A 19,188-nucleotide genomic window follows, 5' to 3' on the forward strand; every position below is an offset into this window, starting at 1 on the left:
ATGAAGCGCGCCGTAGACAATGCCCCGCAGGATGACGGATATCTGGCAGTGAGTGCAGCACAGCATAAAATGATATACAATGGGGTTTGCTAAGGCATCGTAGGCAAGGAGAGCAAGGGGCCGCAAGGCCCAACAGGCTTTCAGACAAAGGCAGATCACAACAATCAATAAACTTCGAGCACAAAACCAGGCCATGCAAGAGGCCATCGCGTCGCTGGCACGCGCTGCATCAAGCATTGAGAGTAAGGAGCTGGAAGACGCAGTGCATAACGCCCGTGAGGCTGCCGGCATGGAGGATCCTGAAAACGTCAATGACTCAGATGATGATTGTGAGAGTGCCGCACAGTCGCAGCACACGATGCCATCAATCGGGAATCAGCAACGCACGACAGGGATTGTAAACATGCCAGAAAGCACTGCCGCTGAAGGATTTCCTTCATTTTCACTCACAACGTACCAAGAAAACCACTTGACTGAGATGGTCAGGGAAATTTGGACACAGTCTGAGGAAGCTGGATCGAAACGGCAACAATCAGGCTACCAGAGCGGGCGAATGTCGCCAGGCCTCACTTACGGTCTCTTCCTTGAGCGTCCGCTGTTCAGGCTCACAAGCCCTCCAGTCGATATCATGCCCTTCCTAGAAAGCAGTACGAAGCTTTCAAATGTTGTGTTCTGGACAGCTCTTGTCTGGGGCTTCAGGCTCCTTCAGGCCACTCTTAACGGAGACGAGCAGGCTGCAGCAACCGCACAGAAAATCTTTGGCGAAATCGGTCCCATGAAACCTGATCGTACAGTCATGAACGGCATACACGCTAGGCTAAAATATCGAGAATTGGGATACGTCGAATCCGACCACCCTGGATATGATCCAGAGGGCGGAATCAGGATCCAAACCATGATGGCTCGCACATGTGAAGCCAAGGGAACGTCTCTTGATGCCTTTCTTCGGCCTCACGAGGCCGAGGTGTATATCAAGAATAGACTTGGGGAGGGTTATCGTGTCGTCGAGCTGGGCTTGCAAGGTTTAGGTACACCAGAGAAGCTGTCCAGAGTCCGACAATTGGTCGACAAGATGATCAGGAGTAGCGTGTGCATGGGTGATGGTCCAAGATGGAGGCATGACCAGCTACAAAAGACTGTGGAATCTTGGCTGGGCAACTCAGTCATGGAGGGAAGGTAGTGGGAACCATGTATTTATGACGCCGAATCGCAAACCTGAGATGCACCTGCGGCAATATAACTGTTTTGTCTGGTGGAATCCATTTGCCAAGAAGTGAACGAGCAGGTTTTTATAACTGTGCTGCGGTCGTGGTTTTGAAATGCAAAAACTCTTGAAGCTGTACAAAGTTTCGCCGAACGATTCATAGAATTATTTGCCGAAGCTGATTATTTGCCGAAGCTGCCCACCAAACGATGGGGAATTAGTGATGAATCCCACTTCACCCAAAATTTTGTTGCATGTTCGCAGGATTTGCTCTCACAACGGAACAATGCCAAGCCAATCACCATCCAGTTTGCCCAGTGGATGGTGCCACCACGGTGCTTGTGTTCCAGGTATGGGTTGGCAGTAGAATGCGATAGTTCATGTGGTTACTGATGACGGCGCAATCATTATACCGCCTCGTCACGGTGTTTCTAGTCTAGCTAAAACGGTCAAAGCTGTGGGGTCTATGGGTGCCTGGTACAGCATCGGCTTGTGCAATTATCAGTAATCTCTATGTAAAACTAGTACTAACGTAGATAACTACCGCCCGAGTTTCACTCACACCCTAGCTTTACCGAGAGTGGCCGAGCGTATGGGGCTAAAAATCAAGATTTTGGTTGCAGCGCGTTAGGACTCGAGACTGGCGGTCAAGGGAGTGAGAGCTTCTATTTAGCGGCTCGATCCGGAAGGATTGTTATCACGATTTGCTGATGCAGCAATTTAGAACGGTATTTGAAAATCACTCAGATTAAAGGATGAAAATGGACATTGCATTGGGCAGCACCCTTGCAAGTGTGCGAATGGTATTCGTGCGACGAAATACTACAGACGAGTTCCTTCGGCAGCCAAGAGCTCCAAGTAGTGCTCCACAACACTTTTAACCTGGTACTCGAATCCTGCAAACTTCCAACCAAATGCCTGCTCCGTCTCAGATGCATCAAGGCGAATAGGCCTGGTTGCAACGTCCCCTTCTAGAGGCAAATAGCCATCAGAGACTGCCTTGCTGAAATGACGTTTGGCGATATCCTTGGCATAATTCCACTCGGTGCCCTCCAGACCCCCCGAAGAGCATATGAAGCTTCTGTTGCCTGGTATGGCAGGATTTAGGGCATCAATGTGGACCTTTGCAACGTCGTTGACGTGGACGGAAACGCCAAGTACTGGCATAGGCGACTTGTCTCTGAACAACGGGCCCAGGGCGATGGCGTTGGTGCCACTCGCGACCTCCTCCTTTTTGGTATTCAGCTCGTTCTTTCCAATCACCATGCTCGGCATGATGTTGACAACATCGAAAGACGGCCTCTCCGTCTCGATGAACCGTTCAGTGGCCTTGAGCGCCAAAGACTTTGCTGCGCCGTAGGCTTCCATCGGCGACTGGAACTCAGTCTCGGGTCCCGGTGGATCGTAGGTGTCTCGAGCTATTTTAAAACGTCAGGGATTAGCCATCATTCACAAGATCATGCTAAGTTTTTTTTTTTTTTTCTACGATACATACCAGTGAAGACTTTGGTCACGTCATCCGAAATCACGTACTCCCATGACAAAAGAGTTGCGATCGAAGATGTAATGACGACTCGTTTGATTGACGGTACTTTTGCTGCTGACTCTAAGATTCTCGTGGTTGCCACGATGGCTGGATCAACTATATCACGCCTGAGATTTTCACTCTGGTCAGGTCCTTGTGTTAGCGCTCACCAACAGGAGAGTTCGGCATCAATGATGAACATACGGAAATGGCGAGCGGAGAGGCAACATGGACCACTCCACTTGCGCCGTCGAGATTACCATCAAATGCCCCTGGCGCAAGTAAATCAGGGACAACTGCAATCTCCAACTGTTGCAGGTAGGGTTGCACAGACTTGGTGTTCTTGATCAGCTCGGCCTGCTCTGCCTTTCGAATGATTGCGCGGACAGTATAACCGCGAGCGAGGGCCTCCGCGAGCACACGAAAGCCCACATGGCCAGAGACACCAGTGATCTACAGTTGGGCAATTAGAAAGTCCCGCAGGTGGAAGATAGAATGTAACAGGGACGCTGTTAGCCACGTAGGACCCATCATAACTCACCACAAGGAGTTGCTGCGACATTTTCAAGCTGTAATTCTAACCTTTGAAGAACTATTACTCGTGCTTGCATGGAAAGACGAAATCGCAGAGATAATATAATTATAACGTAGATTCGCAAGTCTAATGATTGAATGACACGAGCAGGTCGGGCTAACCAACTGCGCCACAACTGAAAAGCTTCAGTAACAAAAACTCAACACGTTATGCCCTATTTCAAATCATGGGTACGTCGCACGGTGACTAATCATGCCGATCGTAGCAATGATCCCAATGGTTCGGCTTTCGGAACAATTCATAAGTTTCGATGAGGAGCATCAGTAACCAGTCAAGGCGCAACCGTAATTTTGCCCACCTAAACGGTCCACATACGAGATCACTTTAGCGAAGCCTCTTTTTAGGTTTCACGGTAGGTGAAAGCGGGCTTCGCAAAGTGCCCCTTGACATCCCGAAAAGTATGAGAGTGGGTGGATAAACAAGCCAGCCTCGCCAGCTCTCATTCAACTTTGACCCCAACACCAGCCATCCACAGCGGCGTCTTGGCATGGTTGCTCATATTTGCTATGATCGCAAGTTAAGGTTCACGTACAATATGATTGTGATTGATGCATAGCATGTCCGTCGGTAATTCTTTCTTATTGGCGGCTGGCGGTGTCCCCGAGGATCCGAAAAGCATCCCGACCTCAAGGTCTTGCCGCGAAGGCCTTTATACAATCTTCCAATCACACACGTGGATTTACTGCAAAAAAACAAAGGCAAATGAAATATTTGGTAGGGTAGACCGGTGCTTTACAACTCTTGATTTACATCCGTAGCAAATCCTTTGGAAGCCAACAAAAAACATCTGAATTATCTATGGTAATATTGTGGAAGAACCAGCTCAGTAAGAACAAGTTCATACAAGGTCTGGAGTTCAAACAAGGTCTGGAAACATTATATTTGAAGGACCAATAAAGTTTCCATGTCAAGGCGTCCGATCCGTAGTTGAAGTAGCTTGTATAATGAAGGGCCGCAGCAACGGTCATCAATGGCGGCGCTAGCCAGCAGCATCAATCTGGCAGCCAAGCCATCAACCACGCGAGGTGTAGAGCAAGACCAAGTCTCTTCCCAAGTTAAGCTCCACCTCACCCAGCGTCAAGTTGTTCGTCAAAGCCAACGCTCGTCCCATCAGCTGCGGAACAACTGGGTCAACCAAACGCGAGGCGAATGCGGCGGCGTCTCTGAGGTAGTTTTCCTGCGGTGGTCGCGAATAAGAGTTGATTCCGTTCTTGGCGGCCACCAGCGCACCTTGAGGGAATAAACCAAAGCGAGTCGTAAGCTCGTTGATATGGGCGTACATATCGGCGGGGCTGTCGAAAGCCTTGTTGATCCAACCAACTCTTTCAGCATCCTTCGCATTGATATCCTTGCCGCTCAAAACGTACTCCATTGCCAGCCCCCGGCCGATTATCTGGGCAAGCAACTGGCCTCCTGCACCTCCAGGAACGAGGCCAGTGGCAGTCTCTATCTGGGCAAACTGCGATTCTTTCTTTGTGGCGAATCGCATGTCTAAAGCCATGAGGAACTCGTTTCCAGCACCACGAGCCCTGCCTTCGACTGCTCCGATAGTGACTTGAGGCAGGTTTGAGACGTTCCACATGAGTGCCGAGAACCTGTCCCCAATGGTTTCTATCTATTGCATTAGACTAGCTTCAACCGACACAGCAGGAGGCAAAAATTCCACTACTTACGGATATCAGGAATGAGGAGGTCCACGTGGGCGCAGAAGAACCTCGGAACGTCGCTCTTGAAGACAACGGCCTTGGTTTCGTTATCAACCTGGAGCCTCTGCACGAGGTCGGTCATATCATTCTGGAAGTCCTGGCCCCAGAGATTGATGGCTGAGTTGGGGTTGTGGAAAGTGACCTCCAGGATACTGCCATTCTGGGCGATCTTTAGGCCCTTATATTCTGGGACTTTGAGCGCAAACGTCGTCGAAAAGGACGACCCGACGAGGACAGAAATCCAAAAGCTTGGAGAGAACATTTCAGGCAAGTATGATTGATGAAAACGATTGACTTGTAAATAAATGATGATGCGATTGGCTATGAAAAATCAGAAAGACCATACCATCGCTTTTATATGTAAAGACAGCATTATGGGCAGCAAAGCAACGCCTTATGCTAACTGCATCGCAATGCCTATCACTGACATTCTACTTTCCTAGAGTGATTTGATGACAAACAACTTAGCCTTGTCCTTGTCGAACGGCATTTCGCCTCAAATCGAGCTCCAGGCGGGAGAGCCGGACTTCCACACTATTTCAAGGTGTGTCAGTAACATCGGCGTAATGATTCCACCGCCAGCACTAGTTTCAATCGCACGGTCCACCCGAAAACCTTATTTTTCTCTAGAGTCCGACCGAGTTCTCATGTCTTGATAGTGCCAAACTCTTCCACCGAGATTCACCTGCATTAATATCTTAGGTAGATGGCAACACTAGATTATTAATCGTCCAATCTTCCTTGATCGGTCAAGCTTCACATTTCGGCATATCGCTGTTGATTAACTGCAACTTTTTTGCCGTAGGATCATAGAAGGGGCCCCATTCTAATGTATATGGGTTCAATGTGCATCCATGGCAGGTGAGAAAATTTGAGAAGATCCAAAATTGTTTTCTAGGCGCAATGCATCACCTGTAAGGCAACCTGATGAGACCAGTAGCAGGGTGGAGATTCCTAGCGTTTCCTTTCATCCCTCATCCTAGGATACAAGTAGTACATAGTCACCGTAGTCAGTTGCAAATACTCTCATTTAGAGCCGACTGATATATATATACAATATGCTTAATACTGCCTACATATCTCCTTCCTGGGTGGGCCATCTATGCTGGATTTTGCTGAGACATATCACACGCTTCTCTCGACCAATTTCGTTTTAGGGCAGAAGATTCAAATAAGTCAACTTTGTCTATTTCCAAATACTGGTATCTTGACAGCTTGAAATGTTTTGCTTTGGTTGCCTGCTGACCACTTGATGCTATTCTCTACCAAGGAATGATAGTTCCATCATGATTTCGGAAAGTTCCAGTAAGATCTTTGGGCTCGATGCTCCAAGTAGTCTTGATCATGTCCGCCACGCTAGTCTCCACTGAGATGGCACCAAACGCCTTCAAGTCAAAAGTGCCGCCAGAGGTGAGGTCCGTCTCTACAAGTCCAGGGTGGAAGACCCAGCTGGTCAACCAGGGCTCCTCAAAAGAAAGAAGTCGAATGAACCAGTTCAGAGCCGCCTTGGAGGCTCCGTAAGGGCTAGAGGTCTCGGGGAAGTTGGCGAGAATCTCTTGAGAGCCGATGGATCCCATGATGGTCGAGATGGCAACGAACTTGGGGCTTCCCGTCTTGCTGGCCTTGAGCAGATCTGCGGTGGCCTGGAACAGAGTTAAGGGTCCGATAGCATTGACGTTAAAATGCTGCTTCGTGATGGCGACTGAGGTGTTGCGAACGCTGGTACTATTCTGACCGATACCGGCGTTGGCGATCACGACGTCTAAAGAGGTGATACCCTGCTCGCGAAGTTGGGCCACGGCAGCAGCAGCATCATTTTCAATGGCGGAGTCCAACTTGACGACGATCAGTTTGGTCTCGGGGCCCTTGGGTAGATCGGCTAAGGCCTTGGAGGTCGGGTGCGAGGGGTCGCGAACGGCGGCGATGACAGTGGTGGAGGGTTTCTGCAGAATGCGCTTAACGAAGCCATGGCCGATGCCGCGATTCCCGCCAGTGATCAAGTAGGTTGAAGGAGAGCTCATTTTGATATGTGTGCGTTTGGTATTAACACAAGTAGATTGAATCACTCTTGTAGACTAAACTCATGTATGACAGTTCCATCTAGCACTTGCTGATTCCATGCTAAATATATACAGCAGATCTTTTTGACGGAGGACTTAACTGCATCAAGGTTGATTAATAATTTATGCCGAGTGGAACTAAACTATTTCTCTCACGGTGTATTCTTGACCCGATTTACGACTGTTAGTAACTCTGCTTACAACTTGTATTATCAGTGTTTGAAGATTGTAATGACCGATACGGTTGAACTACATGTCAGTTTGATGCATGATCCAATTTAAATTTCTCGTTCCTTGTCATAGCACGTACCAGCGGTTCCTCCTCTGAATTACACCCTGCCAAAAACTGCACCACGCGGCAACTCTTACATCTGGTTAGTAACCTTTGGTACGAAGATGACAAATCTGTTTATAGCGTGTTGGTGCTCCTCAGTGTAGAACACGTTACTTACAATGTGTCTCAATGCAGATTAGTCAAGAGGAATCATTGTGTGGGGAATTTGCAGGAGTATTTCGCCGAAGCCCTGGGCATCTAGCCGCTAAGATCAAGCTCATTTACACTATCTTGTATGGTGGGCTTGAATCTTGCAAGGTGTCATCCAGAATTGCGCTCCGAGGTCACAAATTTGTTGGTTACTACTTGGCACAATAGCCAACTTAGCTCTCAATGGGAGCTCACTGAAAGAAATCTACAACTGCAGCCTCTGACATGTCCCAAAATTCGCATTTCATCGCACTTGCAGATCCAAACTTGCTATAAGTGCCTTATAGCTGAAGAACATGGGGTGTATGGGATGGAACATACGAATTGATGGGAACCTGGTGGTTTGCGAGTAGTAAATGGCCCTGATCAATCGCGCCGGAGACCGCAGAAGTTTTAAGCACGGTTTTTCAGATCAATCTGCGCAGCAAATGTGATCTTCACTTGAAGATTCACAGACATTGCTTCCGGACCATTGCAGGCAGTTAGTCACGGCTCTGCGTTTACATCGTTACTTCAAGATTGGCCCAAAAAACGCCGGCCCGATCAGCTCATTGCTCAGAAAGTCACCTATAGGAGCTAATAAATTAGAGTAACGCAACAGCACATGGCGCAATTTGTCATGCTGCTCTCAAAGTTACCCGGCCCTCATACTTGGCGCTCGGCTTCGAGGGTTTGTGCGCCGGTTACGTGATGTATTGGATGGTTACTGATAGCGGTATGAAGTTTTACCGTCTTGGCGTGGTGCTTGCAGCTGATAATGAAATACAGTTGTATGGGCCGAGTGCGCTTGCGATAACATCAGAGATTAGTTCACATTTACAACAGGCATGCCCTTGCAAGGCCATCTGTCTGATGTGCACAATGTGACAGTAATACGACTGTTGTTCTAAATAGTGTGTTGGGTTGGCTCTGGATTCGACATTGTGTTACTGTGCTCACATCTTGCAATTCGTTCTGGAACGAGACCTACACTACACCCGTTGTCGGCGCTGCAGCATCGCTTGTGTTCCCACGTCGCATTGCCACCGTAAGTGACATCACAAACTTATGTGGGTTTAAAACCTGGTGAACTAAAGCTATAAGTAGAGTGGTCGAGATTGATTTAAAAGCGCCACACTACGTTGAGACAACGGGGGCACCTTGCACCTATGTTAAAACGCGCGCCGCTGGCCGTCATCACGTTGGAAGCAACGACGGAAACTGAGCCAGACAACAAACAATTGGCAATGGCTTGCCTTGTTCAACCATCAATAATGACCGGTATACTTCATAGGTCTAAGACGGAGATGTCTCATAGTTCAAATTCCAGGAAGCACACACCGTTGATTCTGCTTTGGATTGGATCCTGGCTATAGCCTGCCGAGTTAGCCGGGACATGGCAAGGTTTGCCTCTCGCGCTGTCCGTTTCGAGGAGGTGAAGTCGGAGATCGATAACACGACCAGGAAGTCACTGATCTTAGTGCACACAGTTGCTTGCACGTGGCCAGCCAAATGATGCTATATAGTTTGTGGGTCTCCAAGTATAACACAAGCCGCGACTTGGAGACCTTTGTTATTTTGCACATCCAAAAGTCCGTATCTCGATTGCAACAACTCAGCAGCAACCAATGCCATCAAGCATGTTTTCTACCGTGCCATCATAGTTCCGACATCTCGCGACTGCCGTTGCCGACCTGCTTGTGCTATGCCACACCGGGGTCCAGGCCGACATCACGCATTGCACCAGCAACAGCGTCGCGCTGGACAACAATTGCTACGGCCTCGTCGACGCTGTCAAGAAGGACGTGGACAACGGCAATGACTTCCTGCAGTACCCGGGCTCTAAAGGGCCGTTCGAGGCACGCTTAGTCATACGAGGCACGCTGGGAAGGGGCCTCAGGGAGACGAATAGGCCTGAGGCCACGCAAGCACAATACACATCGCGAATTGACCCTCGAATATACGCCTACGAATATTCCGACAACTATAAGCACGCAAAAAGGCGTGCTGATATAACCCAACCTTACAACCCAAACATCAACACAACCGGAATGGCAACGTCTTCCCAACCAGCAGGCCCGTCGGATGAGGGCCCTCCATACCGCTCCTTTAAGGAGCTCCGCGGCGATCCAACTGTCGCCGTCGTCTTCTCCGCCGCCGCCAAGCGTCTCTTTTGGCCCCTCGACGGCGTCTTCCCCACCGCCCTCTCCGTCATGAAGACGCCCCGCAGCGCGGACGATCTCGAGCCGTACTTCCAGCAGACCCTCGGCGGCGCCATCTGGCACGAGATCGCGCAGCTGCCCCTGACCGAGCCCAAGGTCTCGTCGGTCGAGGTGTCCGTCTACGACCTGGAGCAGTGGGAGTTCGACTGGGTGGTGTGGCACGCGCACCACGAGGGGGAGCCGGCCAACCCGGAGTATGTCACGTATGGCGATCTGAGCGATGAGGATAGGCCGTACGCGACGGAGCCCAAGGAGGACGGCAGCTGGGAGGAGGACTCGGACACGGAGTTCCTCGTCCGGTGCTGCGGGCAGGATCGACCGCTCCGGAAGAGGGGGCAGAAGCTTGTGGTCACGCCGGCTGCGGGCGGTCACTTCGTCACGGCGCACGACTACGTCAGCGGTGAGTCGAGCTTTGGCAAAGAGTTAGGTCGAAGCGCACTTTGGCTAACGATGAAGAATGACAGCTGTGCATCCCTGGCTCATGGGCTTGCGTCCTGAGATCTTGCTTGCCAAGACGGTTGCACGGCCTGAGCCGTATCCTGGGTCGGCGGGAATGGCGTGGATGGTGGGCCAGGGGCCGGAGCACAAGGTGGAGGCGAAGCAGAGCTGGATTCAAGCACATGGGGGTGGCCCCCCGCGTCCTATCCCTGCCTCGACGGCCGCGATTCTCGCAAGGATACGTGCGAGTCGAAACAGGTGAATTTCATGTCTATGTTGTTTGTCATCTACTAGTAGTTCATTCCATTACTGGGCCCGACGCAAAACATATATTCACTAACTAGCCCTCTATAGATAAATATGCAGTTGCTTATCGTACACGATGCACCAACGAAATAGCTAAGAAGCCGCCGTGGCAGACGCGCAGTACGAGCTCCCATATGACATTCTCGGCACCTATTGGAGTGGCCAGCAGCAGAAAACGATGTTCAAGAGGCTTTTTTGAACCTACAAGTAGTTTTTCTCTTCGACTATAAAAGAGCATCTCTGGCGAAACAATCAATGACAAACTCCTAGTCCGAAGACGCGCCAACTATGCCCGCAAACTTGATCACTTTTCCGTTCGGAACCCAAAATAAAAATATTATTAGAACGTGGTCTGCAGCTTTGGATAGTCCTTAGCTCGAGCCTGCAGGTCGGCGAAGATGGATGCCGAGTCGTCCCCAGCAAGATGTTCCATCCGTTTAGTGTCTTCGTCCTCAATTTCCTCGAGAACCTCCCTTGGATCATCCTTGCCGTCCTTGACATCCTTCTTCCTAGGCTCTACAGCCTTGTCTATTCCCGACGATTCGCCAATCATCAGAATCTGGGCGTGGGCGAAGTCGAGATGTTCGGGCTTGGACGGCATCCAGCGGAGGTCACGAAACTCTTCCTTGATCCTAGATGCAATGATTTAGTTTTTTCAAGGCAGAGTATACCAAGATGGTATAAACTTACTTTTGAGTAAAGTCGGGAGCTTCCGGAAGTCTTGCATTCGCAGGCCCGGGAAATTTTGGGTTCTTAGTGCTTAAGATGAAGCTACCCTGCTGCTTCAGGCCAAGGTCATTCTGAACCTCACCCAAATCGGAGGGAAGAGTGAGTATATATGCGAGATGACTCTCCCTGCCGGTGGTTGTGATAACATAGACCCCCTCGCCGGCAGGAGTCGCAGCAGGTGAATGCGAGGTGCCAGCCTTGGTCTCGTTGTCGGTGCTCGACAAGAACTGTTCTCTCAGGTCGGCAAATGAGACACCCGACTTCTCGACGAAGACCATGAAACGATCTTTGCCGCTCTCGGGGAGAACTTTCTTCGGCAAGGCTAGTAGTCGTGTGTTACCTGCGTCGCCAATTGGTCCGTCGCCCAACTTGGAGTCGGTGCCGATGGGGCGGAGGATAATGTAGCTGCGTGCGATATCGTCGACCTCTTCTGGCTTGTCAACGTTAACACGTGCGCGGAAGAAGAAGTATATGATGCCCTTCTCGAGAATATTCGAAGGAACGTTTTTGTCCTCGCCAGGCAGCTCGGCAGTCTCCCCGTTACCGTTCTCTGCCGCGAGTTCCTCAGTCTTTTGCGTCTCAGGTGCGTTCTCTTTCTCCTCCGCCTTTCTATTCCGCTTGGTCTCATCCTCGTGCTCTTTGGAGGCTTCTGAACTATTCTCTTTCACATCCTTCATATCCTCATCCGAGCTCTTGGATTCTGGGCCATCCTTCTTTTCGAACGTCTCTTCCAAGGTGGTCTGACGAGTGGCCGTGTCATCGGACTTCTTCACCCGCTTCGCATCAGGAGACGCGCCGGCGCTGTCACCCTCAATGCTGTGCTTATCACCAACAGCGGCAGCAGCCTCCGTCTTGCCGTTGGTGTCGCTGGCCTGGTCATTATTTCTCGTGGAAACCATGATGTTTTTCGTTTACTGGGGCACTTGGCTGTAGCGCTTGGTGTTTTTGTGGTGTAAGGGCAATCGAAGTCAATTGATGATTGTTTGGGGGCTCAATTGAGGGAAAGAAGCTAAGAGGATAGTTAAGAACCCTTTGGCCGCAAGGGCAAGGGAGTGCACGTGCAGCTGTTACACGGTCGGTGAAGTCTGATAAATCCTGATGTCATAGGCGGCGGTCGCACGCGTCGCGTTTGCTTTTTCTCCAGGCGGGCAGCAACCCGCCACCAGGTAATGGAGCACTGTTTCCATGCCACACCGTAGTCCCATATTGAGTGCCCATCTTTCCTAGTTAGGTCATCATTATTCACCAGGACCATAGTAGTTAGAGGCTCTCTGTTTGATGTCTACGGTCGCGTTCGGAATCTGTGTTCATTGCAAAACTGGAGTCGTGTTTGCGGGAACGGTCCACACCAGCTGAGCACTTAATGTTGACATGGGTGGGCAACCGAGCTCTTTTTTAAAGGTGCATTTGATACATAATCAGCCGGCTGGGAGCTGAGGTGGCTTCTGCATCATCATTGGTTCCTGTCCATGTCGCACAAGAGGACTCAATACCATTTGCTTACTGCAGTAAATCATCGCCCAGGTGTGTAGTACAGGGCTGTACGGGAGCCCTCCTCCATGCCCAAATCAGGGTCCCCGTTGCAGCCTGATGCTGCGCCGAATTTCGTATGTTGGATTATAATCTGCAAACTTTTGTCCAACTTCATCTTCATCCAGCCTGACTCTTGCACCTAAGAAAATACCTAGACAGTCTTCCAAGCTAGCCCACGAACATGTCGGACCCACTCTCTGTTGTCGGAAGCGTAGTCGGAATCGTATCGCTCGGCATTACCGTTGCTCAGGGATTGATTGACTACTACCAAGCGTTTCAAGGACAGGCAGGAGATTCTGCCCATACGACCAAAAAGCTCTCGCGCCTGCTCGACCTACTCGAGAGCATGCGTCAGCAGATCGCGAGGCGCCAGTTCCGTGTTGAAGACGATGCGGTGCTGGCGAACATGAGGTCATCCATGGAAGACTGCAAGGCACTCATCGAAGAGCTCGACGAGCAGCTGAAGAAGTTCCATCAAACACCGACCCAAGACACCTTCAGTGGTCTTCGCGTCACCGCCCGACGTCTAGCCTATCCTTTTCGTCAGAGTACACTCCAGAAGCTAGACGAGGATGTTGATGAATTCATCAGCTGTTTGACATTGGCGATGCAAATAGTGCAGCAGGGTGACATCGTCAGAGTGCAGGATGAAATCAGCGACATCAAAGAGTTGCTTGACCTAGTCAGGGCCAGCCAGGTCTCATCAAGCATCAGGGATTGGCTCAAGGCCCCGGATGCCACCATCGGCCTTAATGAGGCGGTTAAGAAGAAGCATCCTGGAACGGGTTCGTGGTTTGTCAAAGGTGCGGACTTCTCATCGTGGCTCGAAAAGCCTCGGTCGTTTCTCTGGCTAGTGGGCTTTGCAGGCTGCGGCAAATCTGTCCTGTGCTCCACGGCCATCCAACACACCTTCAGACATCGCCGTGCAGACAAGAGTATCGGCATAGCCTTCTTCTTCTTCACCTTCAATGACGAGAGCAAGCAAGATGCTTCCGCAATGCTGCGCGCCCTCATACTTCAGTTGTCGAGCCAGCTGAATGACGGCGATGCCTTCCTCTCTAGCCTGCACGACAGCTACCGCAATTCCTGCCCACCCAACCAAGCCCTCGAAACCTGTCTCCTCCAGCTTGTGCGCGCCTTCAAAGATGTGTATATTTTCTTGGACGCGTTGGATGAGAGTCCGAAAGCGAAACACCGAGAGACTTTGTTAGAGGTCTTGGCAGAGCTACGCAGATGGGCTGAACCTGGTTTACACATTATGGTATCGAGTCGGGATGAGGTTGAAATTCGCGACGAGTTATCTCCAGAAGCCGATGAGACGATCAAAATGAAAAACGAAGCCATTGATTCCGATATTGCATCGTTCATCGCTCAGCATCTTCGCAGCAGTCGGCGGCTTCGAAAGTGGGAGGAGCACCATCCTCGAATTGAGGATGAACTTACAAGGAGAGCCCAAGGCGTGTAAGTACAATAAGAAACAACATCTCAACAAATACTAAACAGGTCAGGTTTCGCTGGGTCGAGTGTCAATTCAAGGCACTGGCCGGCTGTCCCCAGAGCGAAGACCTACTCGAAAGGCTTCTCAATGGTCTCCCCGAGACATTAGAAGATACCTATGAACGAATGTTGGGCAACATCGCGTCCACTTCCAGAGACTACGCTCGGCGAATGTTGATGTTGCTCTGCTGTGCAAAAAGGCCGTTAACAGTGGCGGAACTGACGGACGGGATCGCCGTTGAATTTGATGGAACACCAAGATTTAATTGGAAACGCAAACTAAAAAACATTGACGCCCTCCAGGAGGTTTGCCCTGGCTTTACCGAGTTGGATGTCGACCCCGATACTCAAGATATCACAGTACGTATCGCACATTTTTCGGTTCGAGAATACTTGGAATCAGAGCGAATTCGGAGTTCAAAGGACGGCGCCTTCTTCAGCGTAAGGCAAGGGTACGCTGACATGGATATGGCCTCAATATGTCTTGTCATCGTGTTTGAGACCGGATTGGAAGTAAGCGAGCTGCCATCATCCGAGCATCATCAGCGCAAAAACGACTTAGCATTGAACCCATATGCTGCTCGATACTGGCCAGACCACTTTTCGAATGGCATACGAAACCCTCAAACAGACACGCAGGTTTTACAGCTATTCACTAGAGGAGAAGTGTTCAACCGTTGGGTCAAAACATGGGATTGTGACAGATATGATGGGAAGGCACCGCAGGAAATACCATTTCCACTTTACTACGCAGCATCACTCGGGCTTGGTTTTGGTGTCTCTGAAATTCTAGACAAGGGCGCAGATATAAACGCGCCAGGTGGAAGGTATAAGGGGACCGCACTTCAAGCAGCATCTGCAAGGGGACGCAACACAACTGTACAACTGCTTCTTGATAGGGGTGCAGATGTAAACGCGCTAGGTGGAAGTTATAGGACTGCACTTATAGCAGCATCTGCAGGGGGACACAACACAATTGTACAACTGCTTCTTGATAGGGGTGCAGATATAAACGCGCTAGGTGAAAGTTATAGGACTGCACTCCAAGAAGCATCTGCATGGGGACGCAACACAACTGTACAACTGCTTCTTGATAGGGGTGCAGATGTAAACGCGCCAGGTGGAAGGCATACTGGAACAGCACTCCAAGAAGCATCTGCAGAGGGACGCAACACAACTATACAACTGCTTCTTGATAGGGGTGCAGATATAAACGCGCCAGGTGGAAGGTATAAGGGGACCGCACTTCAAGCAGCATCTGCAAGGGGACGCAACGCAATTATACAACTGCTGCTTGATAAGGGCGCAGATGTAAACGCGCCAGGTTGGGAATATACTGGAACCGCACTTCAAGAAGCATCTGCAGGGGGACACAACGCAATTATACAACTGCTTCTTGATAAGGGCGCAGACATAAATGCAGAAGGCGGATCATATGGGACCGCTCTCCAAGCAGCGTCTAGAAACGGTCACAATACAACTATAAAACTACTTCTTGAAAACGGCGCAGGTACAAAAGTAGATGTTAGAAACAAAGAGGCTTCTCTCTAGAATACATCTAAACATAATAAAACACAATGCTAGAGCAGCCCTTCGCCTGAATTTGTTGTATTAAGGTTTAGAAGCTGTAGTTAACAGTGTAGGCTAGTTTCATGTTGGAGACGAGTAGACAGTTTTGAAGAATGACATAACTAAAAAAAAATTGAACCCAGCTGTCATCTAATTGTTTTATTACAGTGTATTTCTTTGATCTTATCTAAGAACGTTGGATTGCGTGACGGTTTATTGACATCAACCCGACTCCTGGCCTCAACTTAAAGGCTTGGTCTACTACCCAATAGTGTTGGTTACAGTCTAACCGGTTTTAATGTTTTTCAATCAGCTCTTTCCGCTTGGAAACATCTGCATTTCAAATCCTTTTACTGGAGAACTAGGAAACCGTCCACAGTTCTAGGAAGTGTCACTGACAGAAGAGTTGAAAATGGTTCGAAATCGCTCCTATATCCGCAGAATGCTCGGTTATCCTCGGATGCAACCGGATGCACGGTGGGGTGGCAGATCTGATGTACAACATAGACCCCAGTTTTGGGCCCGATATTCAACAACAAGCATCTCATCCCCGATGGCACAATTGGCTAGCGCGTCAGACTGTTAATCTGGAGGTTGGTGGTTCGAGCCCACCTCGGGGAGATTTCAGTGGTTCGATTCCACAACTCGAGTGCTTGCTCATATTTTGATTTTTTGATCGTTTTATCGTCAGAACATTTTTAAGAACAACTGTCACTTGTTCAATACCCTCCCTCCCTGATTTATTAGCGAGTATGCGGTGCGCAAAGTTGGTGATGGCAGTCGGTCATTGGGACGACTAAAACACATCTTCGAAAAGCAACAGGAATAAGTAGCAATCCTCTGTCAATCCGTCCATTTTGACTCATCTTATATGATGCTCGTCTTCATACATACGACCCTTGATGTTGGTAACGCTGTTGTGGAATTAACCCCGTCTCCTCGAGCGGGTGACCCTCCGACATGCTGCATTTCTCACATAATTCCAAACACACCCTTTCCTTTCGTTTTCCCCCTTTCCCTTTGTTGGTTTCTAGTTTTACCATAAACACTGGTGTCGTAGGGCTTGGCTGCATCCCCTCCAACCCCCATCTCGGCATTGGGTAGCGGCTGTAAGCGATCGGTCCCCTGGCGCACCGCATGAACGCCCAACTGGATGGCTTGTCCTACATGATCTTTGTTATGCTCGCTGTGTATCCCAAGCTTTATTGCACCATGTAATTGCAAAACCTCCTGCACGACATGACGAGTTGAAAGTGAAAATCTACGGCAAGGAGCTTAGTCGTTTGAGTTCAAAACCAACTCAAGTGAACCTACAAGATACCACGAGCCATGACAGCCAAGCTAAGTATAGTCCAGTGTACAGACGTATTCAACGTGCACGAATTCAAATTGATACAAACTAACAACGAATTGGGCCATGAAGAACACAGGTGCTCTCGACGACGGGCTTTCCATCGTCAGCCCACATATGGATGAACTCGGCACCCCGGCCCCTTCGATGCCATAGCACCTGTAGATGCACTTGGAATCACATCCGAGTGAACTCAGTCGCTAATGTAATGTAATGAGTGCATCTGAAAGTGAGAATAAGGTGTGTTGGGATTTTGCTGGGTGGTAGCGATAAATATGGCCGAAAGCACGATAAATTAACTCAAGAGTGCTAGTATGTATGTGGACAAGACTAGCAAGATATTAAAGGATAGGACGGAGAACTCGGTTGAGAATCTATATTGATTCGATGTATTTTGGGACCTGCTTGGGTTTAGGCCAATTTATATGACCAATACATCTCCAAATCCGTGCCTCAAAGCTGTTGTGCGGAATAGGGCAGCATTCCTCCTTCGCACCGATACCGGCTGCTCTCTCGAAATGAGAGACACTAGTTGCCCGTAGTAGCTGCACCGAAGGACATGTTCCGTTTGTATATGATCTCCTTCAGTGAGCCCTCGGGCGGCAACAATAGCCTGTGAGCCTCCACAACATGGCTATGCAGCTTTGTAGCTGAGACGACTCTTGTCATCGTTACTGTGCGGCTGGGCCGCTCGCCGCTCCATCATTGACGCTAGTTATGCATGACGTCTTGTCAGCCGGGGCGACAGAGATCTCTCGGTTCATTGAGGCCTATTTGCACCTTATATCAGACCTCAAAACCTCTGATTCTAGTCGTCGTGGATGTTGCAATCTTGTTAATCTGTATGCGCGGCCTTGATATTTGCCGGCTGGTATATCGTAGTCAGGCCGTCCTCCCCAATTGCATGGACATTGACCCGAGAAGTACCGTATCTGCGCGCTTAGAAACCCGAAGAGGCATGGTTTCTCAAATGTTCTTCAAGTAGTGGTTCTTAAACTTCTTGTTCGCCCGATCTGCGCCGCGCATGAGGAACTGGTCGCCGAGGACCTCGAAGACGAAGCGCCGCTGAGACTCTTCTTGGACTGCATCCGTGCCTGGGTTCTTGACTGGTATCTCGAATTTGAACCATGTGCCCTCCTTTGGCACAACCTTGATTTCATTCTTCGGCGTGATGACCTCGAAAGCGAACTTGCCATCCTTGATCACGATACCCTTGATGCCTACCCTGCTGGGACAGGAGCTCCGAGAGACCTCGACGGCAGCGCCGTGGAACTCTGCGGCGCTTATCTTGGCCGCAGCAGCGCTACCTCCTTGGTACAGCTCCGAGCCCAGTATCTCCTCGATGTATCCCAGCCAGAGGCGGTGGAGGGGTTCGAAGACGGAATATTTCTGACCCTGGCGGGGCACGTCGTAGAGGCCGCGCCTGTGTCGCTCGCGCGCGGTGAGAGGCTTCGGCTTCAGCTTCTGCTTCTTTTTGGATTCTTCGCGGGCGTTGCGCCGGGCGGATCGCGCGTTGGACGGTGGCGGGGAGTTTGGTCTGAGGTACAGCGGGCGGTACTGGATTTTGTCGGAGAAGATGCGGTTGACGCTGTCGGGAGAATGCGCCCGGGCGAGGAGTGCCTGGGTGATGGGTTGCTTCGAGGGCACCATGTCGCTCGTTCTCCCGGGTATCTGAGGGTTCGGAGAATTTTGGTGGCGCGGCGATTGACTTGGCGCAGAAGGAAGGGCAGGCGTCGTGAGGGTGCTGATTGAGTGTGTTGACGAAGCTGAAAGTTGAGCCTGGAAATGGAAAATTAAATGTTAGTGCCTCCAGGTTGTTGGTGGGGTGTCGAGGTACGTACCCATCTCCAACCTGCTTTCTTTCCGGGCTGCAGCGACAAGGGTGCTTAGTGTTTGTTCACATGCCGGCCCGCTAAAGGCCCAGCGGCTTCGAGCTCGGCTTAACTTGATGATGCGGGTGATTGCACTTGACCCCAATGGTCCACCTAGT

At 50.1% G+C, this 19,188-nt stretch overlaps 8 protein-coding genes across 8 annotated transcripts; 3 read left to right on the top strand and 5 right to left on the bottom strand.

Moving 5' to 3' along the window:
• Positions 1 to 1,180, top strand: EsH8_VIII_000312 (uncharacterized protein; the record flags this gene model as incomplete). The annotated part of the gene is made up of 2 exons (XM_083269354.1): positions 1 to 48; positions 104 to 1,180. The coding sequence occupies 2 exons, from the start codon at positions 1 to 3 to the stop codon at positions 1,178 to 1,180; spliced, it is 1,125 nt and encodes a 374-aa protein (XP_083129122.1).
• Positions 1,181 to 2,026: 846 nt separating this feature from the next.
• EsH8_VIII_000313 (uncharacterized protein) lies at positions 2,027 to 3,291 on the bottom strand (the record flags this gene model as incomplete). The annotated part of the gene is made up of 4 exons (XM_083269355.1): positions 2,027 to 2,622; positions 2,700 to 2,871; positions 2,934 to 3,182; positions 3,271 to 3,291. 4 exons carry the CDS (start codon positions 3,289 to 3,291, stop codon positions 2,027 to 2,029), a joined length of 1,038 nt encoding a protein of 345 aa, XP_083129123.1.
• Positions 3,292 to 4,336: 1,045 nt separating this feature from the next.
• EsH8_VIII_000314 (enoyl-CoA hydratase/isomerase family protein) lies at positions 4,337 to 5,292 on the bottom strand (the record flags this gene model as incomplete). The annotated part of the gene is made up of 2 exons (XM_083269356.1): positions 4,337 to 4,935; positions 4,998 to 5,292. The coding sequence occupies 2 exons, from the start codon at positions 5,290 to 5,292 to the stop codon at positions 4,337 to 4,339; spliced, it is 894 nt and encodes a 297-aa protein (XP_083129124.1).
• A 1,000-nt stretch (positions 5,293 to 6,292) lies between these two features.
• EsH8_VIII_000315 (SDR family oxidoreductase) lies at positions 6,293 to 7,051 on the bottom strand (the record flags this gene model as incomplete). The annotated part of the gene is made up of 1 exon (XM_083269357.1): positions 6,293 to 7,051. One exon carries the CDS (start codon positions 7,049 to 7,051, stop codon positions 6,293 to 6,295), a length of 759 nt encoding a protein of 252 aa, XP_083129125.1.
• A 2,014-nt stretch (positions 7,052 to 9,065) lies between these two features.
• On the top strand, positions 9,066 to 10,475 carry EsH8_VIII_000316 (uncharacterized protein; the record flags this gene model as incomplete). Its single annotated transcript, XM_083269358.1, has 3 exons — positions 9,066 to 9,149; positions 9,218 to 10,175; positions 10,240 to 10,475. The coding sequence occupies 3 exons, from the start codon at positions 9,066 to 9,068 to the stop codon at positions 10,473 to 10,475; spliced, it is 1,278 nt and encodes a 425-aa protein (XP_083129126.1).
• A 384-nt stretch (positions 10,476 to 10,859) lies between these two features.
• On the bottom strand, positions 10,860 to 12,147 carry EsH8_VIII_000317 (uncharacterized protein; the record flags this gene model as incomplete). Its single annotated transcript, XM_083269359.1, has 2 exons — positions 10,860 to 11,151; positions 11,210 to 12,147. The coding sequence occupies 2 exons, from the start codon at positions 12,145 to 12,147 to the stop codon at positions 10,860 to 10,862; spliced, it is 1,230 nt and encodes a 409-aa protein (XP_083129127.1).
• Positions 12,148 to 12,962: 815 nt separating this feature from the next.
• EsH8_VIII_000318 (ankyrin repeat domain-containing protein) lies at positions 12,963 to 15,829 on the top strand (the record flags this gene model as incomplete). Its single annotated transcript, XM_083269360.1, has 2 exons — positions 12,963 to 14,242; positions 14,290 to 15,829. 2 exons carry the CDS (start codon positions 12,963 to 12,965, stop codon positions 15,827 to 15,829), a joined length of 2,820 nt encoding a protein of 939 aa, XP_083129128.1.
• Positions 15,830 to 18,164: 2,335 nt separating this feature from the next.
• EsH8_VIII_000319 (RNase P/RNase MRP complex subunit) lies at positions 18,165 to 18,848 on the bottom strand (the record flags this gene model as incomplete). Its single annotated transcript, XM_083269361.1, has 1 exon — positions 18,165 to 18,848. One exon carries the CDS (start codon positions 18,846 to 18,848, stop codon positions 18,165 to 18,167), a length of 684 nt encoding a protein of 227 aa, XP_083129129.1.
• Between the last annotated feature and the right edge of the window lie 340 nt (positions 18,849 to 19,188).

The sequence above is a fragment of the Colletotrichum jinshuiense genome, chromosome 8 (genome assembly GCF_051148585.1).
Source record: "Colletotrichum jinshuiense chromosome 8, complete sequence".
NCBI lineage: Eukaryota > Fungi > Ascomycota > Sordariomycetes > Glomerellales > Glomerellaceae > Colletotrichum > Colletotrichum jinshuiense.